The sequence below is a fragment of the Orcinus orca genome, chromosome 6 (assembly GCF_937001465.1).
Source record: "Orcinus orca chromosome 6, mOrcOrc1.1, whole genome shotgun sequence".
In the NCBI taxonomy this organism is placed as follows: domain Eukaryota; kingdom Metazoa; phylum Chordata; class Mammalia; order Artiodactyla; family Delphinidae; genus Orcinus; species Orcinus orca.
The window spans coordinates 85,006,406-85,019,706 of record NC_064564.1 but is presented as its reverse complement, the minus strand read 5'-3'; the positions used below and the strand labels follow the sequence as shown (position 1 = coordinate 85,019,706).

Genomic DNA, 13,301 nt, shown 5'->3' with positions numbered 1-13,301 from the left:
AGCCCCTTGGGGCACAGACAGTGTCTGATTCTTAAGAAAAAGTTAATTTTAAATCAGAAAGTTCATTTTGAATAAAAAGTAATACATGCATGTGGTTAAATATTTAAACCATACAGAAAAATATAAAATGAAAAATAGTTCTCCTTTCCCCAACCTCAGCCCTCCCATCCGTAATCGCTCACCCCAAAGTTAACCGTGTCTTGTGTATACTTTCAGTAACATGTTTATGCATCTATCAGCAGATAGATTTATCCACTTTTTACTGGCACAGATAAAATCACACTGTGCACAGTGCTCTTCTGCACTTTGCTTTATTCACTCAATAATGTATATTGGAGCTCTTTTCACAGTCCGCACACTCAAATCTGCCTCATTGTTTTTCAGAAGTGTGCAGTATTCCATCACAGGGAGGTATCATAATTTATTTAATCCAGCCATTATGATAGACACTTGGATTGTCTCCCTCCCTCCCCACCTTCCCTCCTTCCTTCCCATTAAATGTAAACCTTGGTGTACTTTTCTGTGTGTTTCCGTAGGTAAAGTCCTAGAAGTAGAATTGCAGGTCAAAAGGAGGTGTGTTTTGTTTTTTGCAATTCACCTTTTGAAGAAGAATCATGAGGGGAGGGGGGTGGTAAAGGTAGGGACTCTGGCATCAGTTGGCCTCAGTTTGCCTCCAAGTGCCACCATCTTATCTGCAAATTAGGGATTATAAAGGTTTATATCTCCCAGGGTGGCTGTGACGCTTAAATGAGATCATACATACAAGCACTTCGAATGGTGCCTGGTGCATGGTAAGAGCTGAATAAACAATCATTGTTATTGTTGTGGATATTATTATTATTACTGTTATTATCATCTCCAGGTCCTCTGGTGCTAGAACTCAGTAGGGATCAGAAAATGCATGAATGAATGAGTGAACAAATGAATGAGTGAAGACCTGAGCTAGCCCACAGTGGCCCTTGCTGTCCTCTTGCTGTAAATACTGGCTTCTGCCTCTCCCTGCAGCAGCACCTGTCCTGGCAGGGATGCCCGGAACCATGAGCGCGGCAGAGCCACTTTGCAGTCTTATTCACTAGAACCCTGCCTTTGTTGGTTTATTACGTTGGATCAACAGTTGCTAGTTGAGGCAGATCATGTCATAAATGTACATGGAAATATTGACTGAGCCCCAGTATCTGCTCTAAAATGCCAGACAGATGAAATTCAAACATTTTCTTGAAATTGAAACACAGTTGTTGGAGTCCGGAAGTTCCCAGTGATTCCCGGGGAGTAGATGAGGTCGGTTGGAATGAAGGAATGGGGAGGCTGGAGGCTGCAAAGTAAACAGAGCCCTGAGGAATTCTCAGAGTTGTCTTCCCTGCTGGACACATCCAGATTAGATCTTTAGCCAGGGCAGTTAGAGGAGGACTAATCAGAATTAGTTGAAAGTGGGGATTAAGTAATTTGGGGGAAAGAAATTGAGGGTTATTCTTTCTAAGTAAATAACACCGCCTAAACTAATGGCTGATAAACCTGTCATTAGGAGCCGGGGCCAGGTCTGCTTTAATGACTGGATAGGCCCCTCTGCAATTAGCACGTCCATTGTGTGCAGGCAATTGGGCTACTCCCTCGTTGCCAGCCTTTCCCCTCTAGGTGAAACACTCCCCCTGCACTCCCCAGCTCACACACCCTTTGCTTGTGGCAGTTCTGAACAAAGGGAGACTCCGGAGCAGCCCCTGTTCAAACTGTCACACATTTCAAACGCCAGCTGGAAAGAATGAGCCTGGTGGCATACGCACTTCGTGTACACACACGCCGGGGGTTTGTGCAGCAGGATTAATCCCCTTCCCAGATCCTGGGTGTTGGGTTGTTCGTCTCTCCCTCTCCTACAGTGGCAATTGTTTACTGTCACCTGCTTTGGTGTTGGTTGAAAATCTTCAACTCATCTCACTCACGGTTTGTTGGCTTTTTCCTATAACGAGTGTCAATGTATAATTTTTTAAAAATTAAGAACATAGCTCATGTACAAATATAGCGTGAACACATGAAGATTTTACTCAACTCGTATTAATGAGCGAACCTATAAAAAGATAAAAGTGGTTCCAAGAGGGCTTCCCTGGTGGCGCAGTGGTTGAGAGTCCGCCTGCCGATGCAGGGGACACAGGTTCGTGCCCCGGTCCGGGAAGATCCCACATGCTGCGGAGCGGCTGGGCCCGTGAGCCATGGCCGCTGAGCCTGAGTGTCCGGAGCCTAGCGTCCAGAGCCTGTGCTCCACAACGGGAGAGGCCACAACAGTAAGAGGCCCACGTACCGCAAAAAAAAAAAAAAAAAAAGTGGTTCCAAGATCATTTGAGGAACAGGGTTTATATTGTCCATGGAGAAAGGCATTTTTGTTAAATGTTGGAATAAAATTGCTAGATTAGATACAAAATTGGTTAATGCCCTACAGGGCAATAAACCCAAACCTTTGGGGTTATCTTTTCTACTTGATAGAAATCTACACATTAATGTGTAACTTCCCTATTTCTAGGTTCTAATCAAACAGTAAAGAATCATCAAACACAGGTATATTCTCTTAGAAGTATGATCCTTGGGTGTGCCTGTTAAATAGTGCCCCGTGACATTGAAAGGCTATGCTTCCCACCTTTATGACCTTTTCTTTTTAAGTTTTCATAATGTTTCTTAACATGCAAAAGGCTTTCTCATGGTTCTGTGACTCTGAGGAAGTGTTTTCTGAGAAAATGTTGTAGAAGTAGAAGTGTCTGCAGTTCTGGTTAAATTATTGAACCAAGATAGAATCGGAAGTGTTGGCTTCGGAGCCCTCACTGAGTTCCTGTGCGATTCCAAGCTGTCCTTCAGGGTGAGCTGAGCGGTTTGGTGGCTGGATGCCGGGGCTCTGGAAGAGCAGCCTTGACAGGCCATCCAGACAGACGGTAGGGCAGGGACAGGGCAGGGGGCTGAGGGGAGGTTGCCAGGAAACAGAGTGAAGGGAAGAACAATCTGACCTGGCAGGTCGGGCCAGGGAGGAGAGGGCACCGAGGCAATGGAGAGTCAGGAGGGGCTTGGGGACTGACTGGGCTTGAGGGAGACCGGGTGTCTTGGAAGCTGGCGTGGCTGGGAGGCTGGGGCTGTCCCCGCCGCCCCCAGAAACAAGAAAGATGGCAGGGGGTTAGGATGGCCCCAGGGAGCTGGCTGTGGTTGAGCCCCAGTTTCTCAGCAGTTGCCTCCTGCAGTGCTTTTCCTCCATCCCCTGGCCTGTTCTGCCCGGCACAGTGGTTACTCTTTCGTAGTTACCTACACCCAGGCAGGGCTCATGTCCTTGAAAGGCCTGGCAGCTGGTGAAGCTGGTGGGGGTGATGGTGTGGGGAGGTTCAGACAGGATTCGAGAGCTTTGAGGATAGGAAGGGCTGAGAATTGGCCGTCTGAGGGCTAAACATGGGCTTCAGATAAGTTTTCTTTGGCCCTCAGTGTACATATTAGAAACTGGATTTGAGTCAACATTCATGTAGACAGGCGATTCCCAAATGAAATGAAACCAGCTTCTTCTGAAAACTAGCCACAGCTGAGTAGGAGCTGCTTTCCGGGCCAGGTGCCTGGTCGCCCTTGTGGACATTTGGTGAGGGGGCCGTGGCAATAAAGTGCAGGTCGACGGCCCCCATCTCCTGCCGTAAGTTCCTTTCCTGAAGACAGAAACAAGACTGATGCTTACCCTCCTTTCACTAGGATTTAATCCAGGGGCCCCAGGGTACCTGATGCTTTAGGCAGGAGTGCTGAGGCTAGGCGGGCAGGAACTTCCATCTCTATAGCAGCTGGCCCGGCCTCCATGTCCAACAACACAGGGGTAAAATGAGGCCTCTGACCTATAGGATGTTGGAGCAGAAAAATCCCTCAGAGGCCATCTGTTCCCACTGCTTGAGTGTTCTGATGGGAAAACTAAGGCCCAGAGAGGTGGCAGAACTTACCTGAGGTCACACAGCAAGTCACCATTGCCCCGGCCTGGGGTGTGCAGGCTTCCTGGGCATGAAGAGTCCCCAGTGGATATGATCGCCAGTTTGGAAGGGACTTAGCCTTCCCCAGCCAGCTCCGCCATATTCCCTTAGAGCTTGGGCTTTGTGGGTGGAGACTCCCCTCCTCTGGGCAGAACCTCCAACCCAGGGATGTCAAGGCTGGCAGACCCTCTCTGGCCATTGAACCATCACCAGCATCCTGCTCCCATCTTGTTCACAATAATTCATGCCTTCTCAGTGGCTTGCTTTCTTCTTTCTCTCGCTCACACACACAGTCAGGCAGATAGAGGGGGAGTTTGGTTGGTGCCCTGCGGTATTCAAAATGAAGGGTTTGCACACTGTCAGGGTAATGAATTCTGTAAGGGTTTGAAGTGAGGGGATGGGAGGATCTCCATGTCATGTGTCTGGGAGTGACAACCCCCAGTGGTTAATTACTGCCACACGATGAGAATGGAGCTGGTAGCAAAATGAGATAAGTTCATTATGAGCTAAATTTGAAGTTAATTGGATTCAGATTTCCCCCCATTAGTGTACATAGGGAGAGCCTACCTAGAAATGGCCTGTATGAAAAAGAAAAAGTTGCATCCAAACAAAAAAACAGATAAATCAGGGCTAGTTATCTTGTGGAGTTCATGATGAAGGGCTTTCTGAGACGTTGATGAGGTGGGAACCGAAGTTTCTTTCAGACGGGAGAACCAATGTCTTTTGATTAATTTCACCTTGGCAGACGTTTTCTGAGCACCTACTGTGTGCCCGGCCAGTGCAGGGAAGGGAGGGATGTGAGCAGCTCTTGCTGTCTGGGGACCTCCAGTTTACGGGCAGGAAAAGGACAAGTGCCCAGTGCACTGGGGGAGTGTGAGGCATTCTGGTGCCAGAATGCCTAAGTTTGGATATGGCTCCATTTCTTACTAGCTGTGAGACCTTGTGCAGGTACCTAACCTCTTTGTGTTTTAGTTCCACATCTGTAAAATGGGGATAATAGTAGGACTTACCTAACAGAGTTTCTGAGGATTAAATTAAATCTACAAAACACAGTGAACAGTGTTTGGAATGCTGCCTAGTGTTAGAACAGTGCCTGGCATATAGTAAGTGCTGCAAAAAAGTTAACGATCATGATTATCAGCTGTACGACCTTGGGCACATCAACTGCTTGAGGCCTTCATTTCCTCATCTGTAGAGTGGGGAAAATAATAGTACCCACATTCTGGGGTTGTTGTGAGTGTTGACTGAGATAAGGCATGTGAAGTACTGGCCCAGGGCCTGGCTCATGGGAACCTCTAAGGAAGTTGTTGCTCTGTTGGTTGACTAGTCACCAAAGTGGCCCAGATTCAAGGCAAGGGGACATAGACCCCTTCCCTCTACGAGAAGGCTAGCAAAGAAGACATGTTTTGCGGACATGTTTTAATACTGTCACAGCAAGCACCGCATTGTTTTGCTCCCAATAAATACGCTCTGTTTCCGATTACAAAAGGAAGACTGAAGCTCAGATGATTGTATTACTTTCCAAAGGTCACACAGCTGGGAAGTGGTGGTGCTAAGTTTGCACCCAGACCTGTGTGATTCCAAATTCCACACCCCCTGCCCATCCCAGGAGTCCAGATTTGACTCTGGAGGCAACTGGGGGCCTGTAGGAAAGTTGAGCAGGTGAAGGTGGCTTCCTGCCCCCTGGAGCCTGACACCCTCTGCGCTGGCTTGAGCGTCTCCTCCCTCGGGATGGGTCTGGCCTCCAGAGGCCACTTCCTCCACCAGTGTCAGCTAAGCCAGCCCTGCGCCCTCTCCCCTTCACTCGTTTGTATTTTGAGCATTCCAAACTCACACACCTCCAGGGCCAAGAGTCTACTTTTGTCCCTTCCCTACCATCATCCCTCTGTGGTTTTCCAAAGTTAGTCATTTGGAACCTGAACTTCCCTAAGGGTTCTGACCTGGGATTGTGTGGAGGACAGCAACCTGATGCAAAGGCGCGGGGCAACCAGGGTTCAGTTCCTGGCTTCCATCACCCGTGCCAGGCGCAGCCCTCCGGCTCCTAGATCTTCTGCACAGCTGCAAGGGACCCCAGTGTGTGTGCGCACCACAGTTTATTCACCCAGTTCTCTAGGCTTGGGCCTTTAGATCGTTTCCAGTAATTTGTAGTTACAAATAGTGCTGCAGTGACTAACCCGTGTGTATGCGTATTGCTGAAGGCGTATGTATGTTCAGGGTAAATCCCTAGAAGTGAGATTGCCTGTTGGAAGGGTAAACGCTTGTGCAGTTTTGTTAGGTGTTGCCAAATCCCCCTCCACATGGGGTTGTACAATTTTGCATTTAATTTGCATTTCTAGTATTATGAGTAAACTGAACGTCTTTTCAATTTGTTTGTCATTTTACATATATATATATATATAAATATTTTTGGTGAGTTTTATGTTCACGAATTTTGGCCATTTTTCTACGGGACTTTTGTTCTTTTCCCTTTGATTCTTATGTGCTCTTGATATATCAGGATAGTAGCCGTTTATCTACGGTATACGCTGCAAATAATTTCTTCCAGTCTGCCATTTATCATTTGACCTTGCTTATTTTGTTTTTACCAGGCAAGAGGTTTTTGGTCTGTTTTATTAAGTAATCCAATTTATCAATTTTTTCTTTTATTGAATATTTTTTCCTTAAAGATAATTTTATTTGGTTTCAGAAACAGTTTAATATTATGTCCTTCCTACATTTTTGGTGTCAAATGACTTTTTCTTTTTCAAGATTATGCTGATGATAGATGGCAAGAATAAAAAATAACAGTGCTATTGAGATATACTTCACACAATGCACCCATATGAGGTGTACAACTCAATGATTTTTAGTGCACTCACAAAGTCATGCAACCATCACCATGACCAATTTTAGAACATTGCACCCCCCCCAAAAAAAAAGACCTCATGTCCATTAGCAGTTCCTCCCTTCCCACCCCCAGACTAAGGCAACCACTAATCTACTTTTTGTCTCCATAGATTTGCCTATTCTGGACATTTTATGTCAATGGAATCATACAGTATGAGGTCTCTTGTGGCTGGCTTCTTTCACTTAGCCTGATGATTTCAAGGTCATCCATGTTTTAGCATGTATCAGTACCTCATTCCTTTTTATTGCCAAATATTCCATTGTATGGATACACCATATTTTCTTTATCCATTCATCAGTTGATGGATATTTGAATAGTTTCCACTTTTTGGCTACTATGAATAATGCTGCTTTAAGCATACGTGTACATGTTTTGTGTGGACATATGTTTTTGTTTCTCTTGGAGTGAATTACTGGGTCACATGGTAACTCTATGTTTAACTTTTTGTGGAACTTCCAGACTTTTCTGAAGTGGCTGCACCATTTTATATTCCCACCAGCAGTGTATAAGGGTTCCAATTTTCCACATCTCTCCCAATGCTGTCAAAAATCTGTCTTTTTGATTATAGCCATTCTAATGGGTACAAAGTGGTGTTTCATTGTGGTTTTGATTTGCATTTCCCTGATAGCGAATTGGCCATTTTTGTATATCTTCTTTAGATGAATGTGTATTCAGATCCTTTGCCCATTTTTACACTGAGTTGTTTGTCTTTTTATTATTGAGCTGTAAGTGTTCTTTAATTTTAGCCAATGCCTTTTCCACAGCTTTGATATAATCTTATGGTTTTCCTCTTTTGATATATTAATATGAATTCCCAATGAATGCTTTAATATTGAAGCGCCCTGGCATAGCTGGCATAAACCTTATTTGGTCATGTGTACTATTCTCTCTATATGTTGCTTCATCAGTGAGATAGTAGGGTTTTTTTGCATGCATATTAATAAATTGTGAGACTGGCCATTAATTTTCATTTCTGTGCACCTTTGTTCAGTTTTTAAATCAGGATCATTTTGCTAGCTTGGCAAAATGAAGATTTTCTTAGTTTTATGTATCCCGGATCAGCTTAATAATAGAAGTATGTGTTCCTTGAAGGTTTAAAAGAACTTGCCAAAAACAAAAACAAACTTGCCCAAGAAGCTAAATGGGTGAGGCACCTTATTTTAAAAAATAATTTTAAACAACTTTTTCTATTTTTTCTAAGACGATTGGGCTGTTCATATTTTCTACCTCTTCTTGAGTTAGTTTTGCTAATTCATGTTTTCCTAGACTGTTGTCCCTTTTGACGAGATTTCCACATTTAATAGCTAGAGCGTCCACGCGTTTTCTTATGTTTTTAAAATATCATCTCTTCCATATCTCTGGTTGTATCTTCTCCTCATTCCTTATCTTGATATTTGTGTCTTCTTTTTTGAATCTTGCCCTAGGTTTGTCTATCTTATTGGTCTTTTCAAAGAACAACTCTTGGCTGTATTTATTATTGTGTATATTTATTATTGTGTCTGCTTTTCTGGTTCCTAATTCATTATTTTCTGCTTTTGTTTATCGATTCCTTCCTCCTCCTTTCCTTAGGTTCATTTTATTGCTTTTTTATCTAGCTTCCTGAGTTGAGTGCTTTGGTGAGGCACTGCATTTCTGCTTTTGGGATCAGGGTTTTAAAGCATATATAACAGTGGCAGAAACCGTTGAGGTTCAGATGTGACCAAAAGGACAGCCCCTGTTGAAGAAAGAACCAAATTCCAGGAGACAGGAGAGCTGGATTCCAGTCCCAGCCTTGCCTCAAATCAGTAGAGTGTCGTGGGCAAGTCCCTTCCCTTCTCAGGAGCCTCTTATCCATTTCAGGCAGACAGGTGGGATGTGGACCTCGTGGGGCTTGGCCCCAGGAGCCCCCTGTACCAGGCAGCCTCCTATCAGAATAATGCCTGCATCTTTCAGGAGGCAGATCTGGCCTCCTGCTGGTGTGGTCCTGGCTCCCACCTCAACACATATATCACAAAAACCGTGTAGTTGAATTTCCTTCTGCACGAGGGAGCCAGTAAGCCATGGTGACACTGTGGCCTGAAGGCAGGGCTCAGCCTGCTGTCCCAGCTGAGAGTCGGGTGGACAGAAGCACAGCCAGGTACCTGTGCAAGGCAGTGGAGTGGACTGGCTAAACACATGGTCTTTGCCACTGGATTGCTTGGGTTCAGACCCTGGCCCTTACTGTGCAACCTTGGACAAATTACTTGACCTTTCTCCGTCTCATTATCCTATAAAGTGGGGAAATATCGGTACCTTACCTCATGGGGTTGTTGAGGGTTAAATGAGTTAATGATTTAAAAGACTGAGAACAGAGCCTGGTGTTTACAATTTCTATGTAAGCGTTTGTGGTTTGAGTCTGGGGCTGGGGCTGAGTGGGTGCTGCACGGGTTGGTAGGGAAGCCGACGCATTAGAACAGCCCCAGCCTGCGCTCTCTCTACACGTTTCACAGTCTGGCCCCTGGCACCACGATCTTGCACCGAGTATTCTGACACTTGTGCTCACTCTGCTTCCTGAGACATCTTTTCAGTGGCCCTTGGGTCACCAAATCTCTGTAGCAAGTGTGGAGAAGACTGTGTTGGGCCTGGGTGCTCCCCCAACCCCCAACAGGATGCTGCTTAAGATAGAGGTGGCTCCTGGGCTGATGTTAGGAAACATGGGCCAGTTGCTCCCCTCTCCCTGCCGTGGGTCTCAGGGTTTTCGTCTGCAAAATGGCACAGGGGTTGGTCAAGAAGAGCTCTGCGGGCCCTTGACCCCAGATGGAGGGGAGTATTTTGGCCTCCAGAGAGTTCCTGCTTCTCTAGCAGGGCCACGCCTTTCATTCACTTAAACGTTTGTAGGCCTCTGCCATTCCAGCCTTGGGGTACAAAGACGTGATCCTGGAGCTTAGACTCTGTGCAGAAAGGAGCTGCTGTGGAGGGCTGTGGTGGCTGGGTCAGAAGAGGGAGGGGATGCGGGGGGGCGGGGCGGGGGAAAGCCTTTTGAAATCACCATGTAAGTGTGGTCAGTTCTGTCAACCCCACTTTTCTGTCTGATCTCAGCTCTCATGGGGAGTCACGTGCAGTTCGGAGGGCAATCAGGACTCCAGGAGGTAAACCTTGGGGCACCTGCTGTGCTGCAGCAATGCTGCATGTGAAGAGACACGAGCCATGCTTGTCACAAGCCAGATGCCCAGTCCAAAGCCAGGGAGGTGCTGAGCAGAGGGCGGGGGCAGGGGGCCTGCTGTCGAGCAGCTGCCTTGTGCTCTGTAAGGGTCTGGAAGACAAGCAGAACCTGTGAAATGAGGCAGCCTCTGGGCGCTGGCTGGACAGTCTTTGAGGGACTGGCACTAGAAGGGCTGTTCTTTCATATGGGGGACCATTTTCAGGCTCATAAATGGTCGCTGCCTTGGATCCTCTGGGGGGCATTGGTCAGAGATGCTCCCTCCTCTTTGGCCACCTGCTAGTGGTGCTGGAGCTCAAAGTCGTGTACTTGTGTCCTGCTGGCAGCACCCCACTGGGCCCTAGGGGAGGCCCCTGGGCCCCAGCCTGGCTCTGCGGGGTCAGGGGCTGGTCCCCCATACCGCTGGACCTCTTCTGGCCTTCAGAGTCCACATCCAGAAGAGGGCAAGGTTCTGCCTTCTCTCCCTCCCTCATCCCAAGGCCGCCTTCTCTCCCTCCCAAGGCCACCTGATTTCCCACCCATTTCCCAGGATGGCTGACAGCAGGGGCATCCCTTTCTTCTAGGGGCAACTGCCGATTCCGCCCACCAGGGTAGGGTCTCGTCCTCAGAGCTCAGCAGGTAATCACTGCGCAGTCCCATCTCCCAGGGTCTGGATTGTTGGTCTTGTGCGTGAGCACCTGGGTACATACGTGTGACTGGCAATGTTTGAAGAGCTGTAGCCCCGCTCTTTCCCTGAGCGGCAGACCTCAGTGGCACTTCCCTTACACAGTTCTACCACTTTGGGGTTTTCTTCCACACGGCCTGGAACCCAGACCACTTGGCTGCTGCATTCATTCACACATTTTTCATGAAGACCTACTATAGGTGCTAAGCCCTGTGGTGGAGGCAGGTGTTCTAGGTGCTGAACGAGGTGTCGCCCCTGCCCTCAGGAGCTGACAGCCTGCAACGAGGTGGACATGTGCCCACTGGATGTCTGCCCCCGAGGGCTGAGGCCGTAACCTCCATGTCCCACAGTCCAGCAGTGTCTGGTGTCAGGAGGTGCGTCCTGCACCATCACTGAATGAATGACAAGCTCTAGGCCCAAAGAGGAAAAGTTCAGTGAGGACCAGATACGGGTCTGAGGCAGGAAGAGCCCCGCCCACTGTCGAGGAAGAGGAGGAGGGAGGCAGTTGAGCTGGTCTTTGAAGGCCGGTAGTGTTGGGCCGTGTGCAGAGGGCACAGCAGAAGAAAAGGTGTGGGATGGAGAAGTCCAAGCCCTGCTTGGGGAGTGGAGGGCAAGGGGAGCTCCCTTGGTCAGAGCTCCAGTTTCCCAGGGTGTGGCAGAGCCATCCCTGCTTCCTGCTGAGTGGAGCCTGGGCGGCTGGAGGGGTGGGTAAGTGTGTGTGTGTGTGTGTGTGTGTGTGTGTGCGTGTGTGTGTGTGCGTGCGCGCGCGTGCATGCACATGCACGTGGACTGGGGGCACATTGGTGTTAAGCATCCAGACGTGACAAATGTGCAGATGTCCAGGGAGCTGTGGACATGAGCAGCTGGCCGTGGAGATGCTCACCCTGTGATTTGTTGCTTTGATTCCTCAGGCCGCGACTTGGCGAGCACGACCCTCCCCGGGTACCCTCCGCATGTCCCCCCCGCCGGACAGGGCAGCTACTCAGCGCCGACACTGACAGGGATGGTGCCTGGTGAGTTTGCACTGTCTGCGTCTCTGTAGCAGGCGACGTTCGGGGTTCCGGGGGGCATCCCCGCAAACAGCACAGACGACCTCTCTGCTTCTGAGAAGTGGACCTGAATAAATGAGGCAGAGGTCTGCACTGTCGGCCTCTTTCTCTGCAGCTGGGTTGGCAGTGGGGCTGGACCAGCCAGCGGCAGCACGTCTGAGGACATCAGAGAGAGGGGGGCCCTTGACTGTCGCTCACACACCCCTCACTGGCTACACAGGAAGCCTGAACATAGAGGGGGCCGGGATCTGGCCGAAGGTCAGAGAGGGGCTGGGACGTGCCTAAGTCACCCATCAAGTAGGAGGCAGAGCCACGACTAGAAGCCATGACCCGGCGTGAACCACCCTTAGACCAGGCAGGAGGGCCCCTGCTCTGGAGCCTCCTCCACACTGCAGGGGCAGTGTCCCCCCACCCATGGACTGGGGAGTCTGCAGGCCAAGGGGACGTGCCCATCTGGTGCCCATACCCCTCCTTCTAGCCCACCCAGGGGTCCTGCCCAAACAGCCCTAAGCCTCTTCCAGCCTCCTCCCAGCCCACATCCCAGATACGTGCACCCCAGGGCCTGAGGACCGACTCTTTGTGGACGGTGTGGACAGAGCTTGGACGTGAAGGCTGGGCGTCCACACCTGTGTTTGAGGCCGGGGTGAGGATGAGTGGGCTGGGCATGGGAAAGGAAGCTAGGCAGACCAGAGTTGGGCGGGCTTTCCCCACGTAGCCAGAGCCCGGCGCAGGCGCCAAGGAGTCCCAGAATTCTGAATTCGCTCCTGGCCTTCCAGGTTATTACAAAGATGTATTTAACAAGGTAGGAGGACAGAGCATATTTCATTTAATGGCTTGTTAGTTTGATTTATGACTTTTAAATATGGGACATATGGAAAATGGCCTCCGTGTGTACTCTTGCCCTGGGCCTTGCCAACGCTGGGGAGGCCTGCCGGCTTCACGCCTGCAAAGCCTTTGCCTTTTCTGCCGCCAGGATGGGCCGTGGCAGAGCACAGGGAGACACCACGCTCTGGGCAAGCGGAGGCGGTGGGACACACGCCCTCCTGCCCCCCGCTCCACCCCCACTCATCTCTCAGCCCTCAGCGAGTTAGGGCAGCCTTAGGAGGATCCTGCCTATCCAGTAACGGCCCCTCCCGTCTGTGGGGCCCTTTGTCAAGTGCAGAGTGCTTGCCCAGGAGCCCTTTGGTGTTACAACCTTGTGAGGTGGGCAGGGTCCCGAGGTTTCAGAAGGAGACTGAGACTCAGAGAAGTTAGGGAACTGGCCAAGGCTGCAGAGCTTGGTGGTAGCAGGTCTTGAATCTGGGTCTTCTGCCCTCCAGTTCAGCACTGCTGTCCTCTGCCATCATGTACATTCAGTCTGTCAATGCACGCTTTCAGTGATAGCAGAGGGGGAGGCGGCAGCCCCGGGCCCTGTCCCGAGAGCACATTGGCAGGTGAAGCAGACGCCACCCGGCTGGCCCTGCTGGCTCCCTGCTGCCAACCCCAAAGAGGCCGAGTTCAGAGGAGCAGCTGAACTTTCCCGAGATTATCCAGACAGAGCCTGGCCTCCAGCCCC

At 49.4% G+C, this 13,301-nt stretch overlaps 1 protein-coding gene across 1 annotated transcript in view; it reads left to right on the top strand.

The window, feature by feature from the left end:
- The window catches only part of PAX5 (paired box 5), a 192,102-nt gene that overhangs the window by 130,509 nt on the left and 48,292 nt on the right, over window positions 1-13,301 (top strand). Inside the window, exon 8 of the mRNA XM_004271448.4 lies at window positions 11,609-11,710. Within this exon, the coding sequence (XP_004271496.1) occupies window positions 11,609-11,710 (102 nt within the window). The remainder of the gene's footprint in view (window positions 1-11,608; window positions 11,711-13,301) is intronic.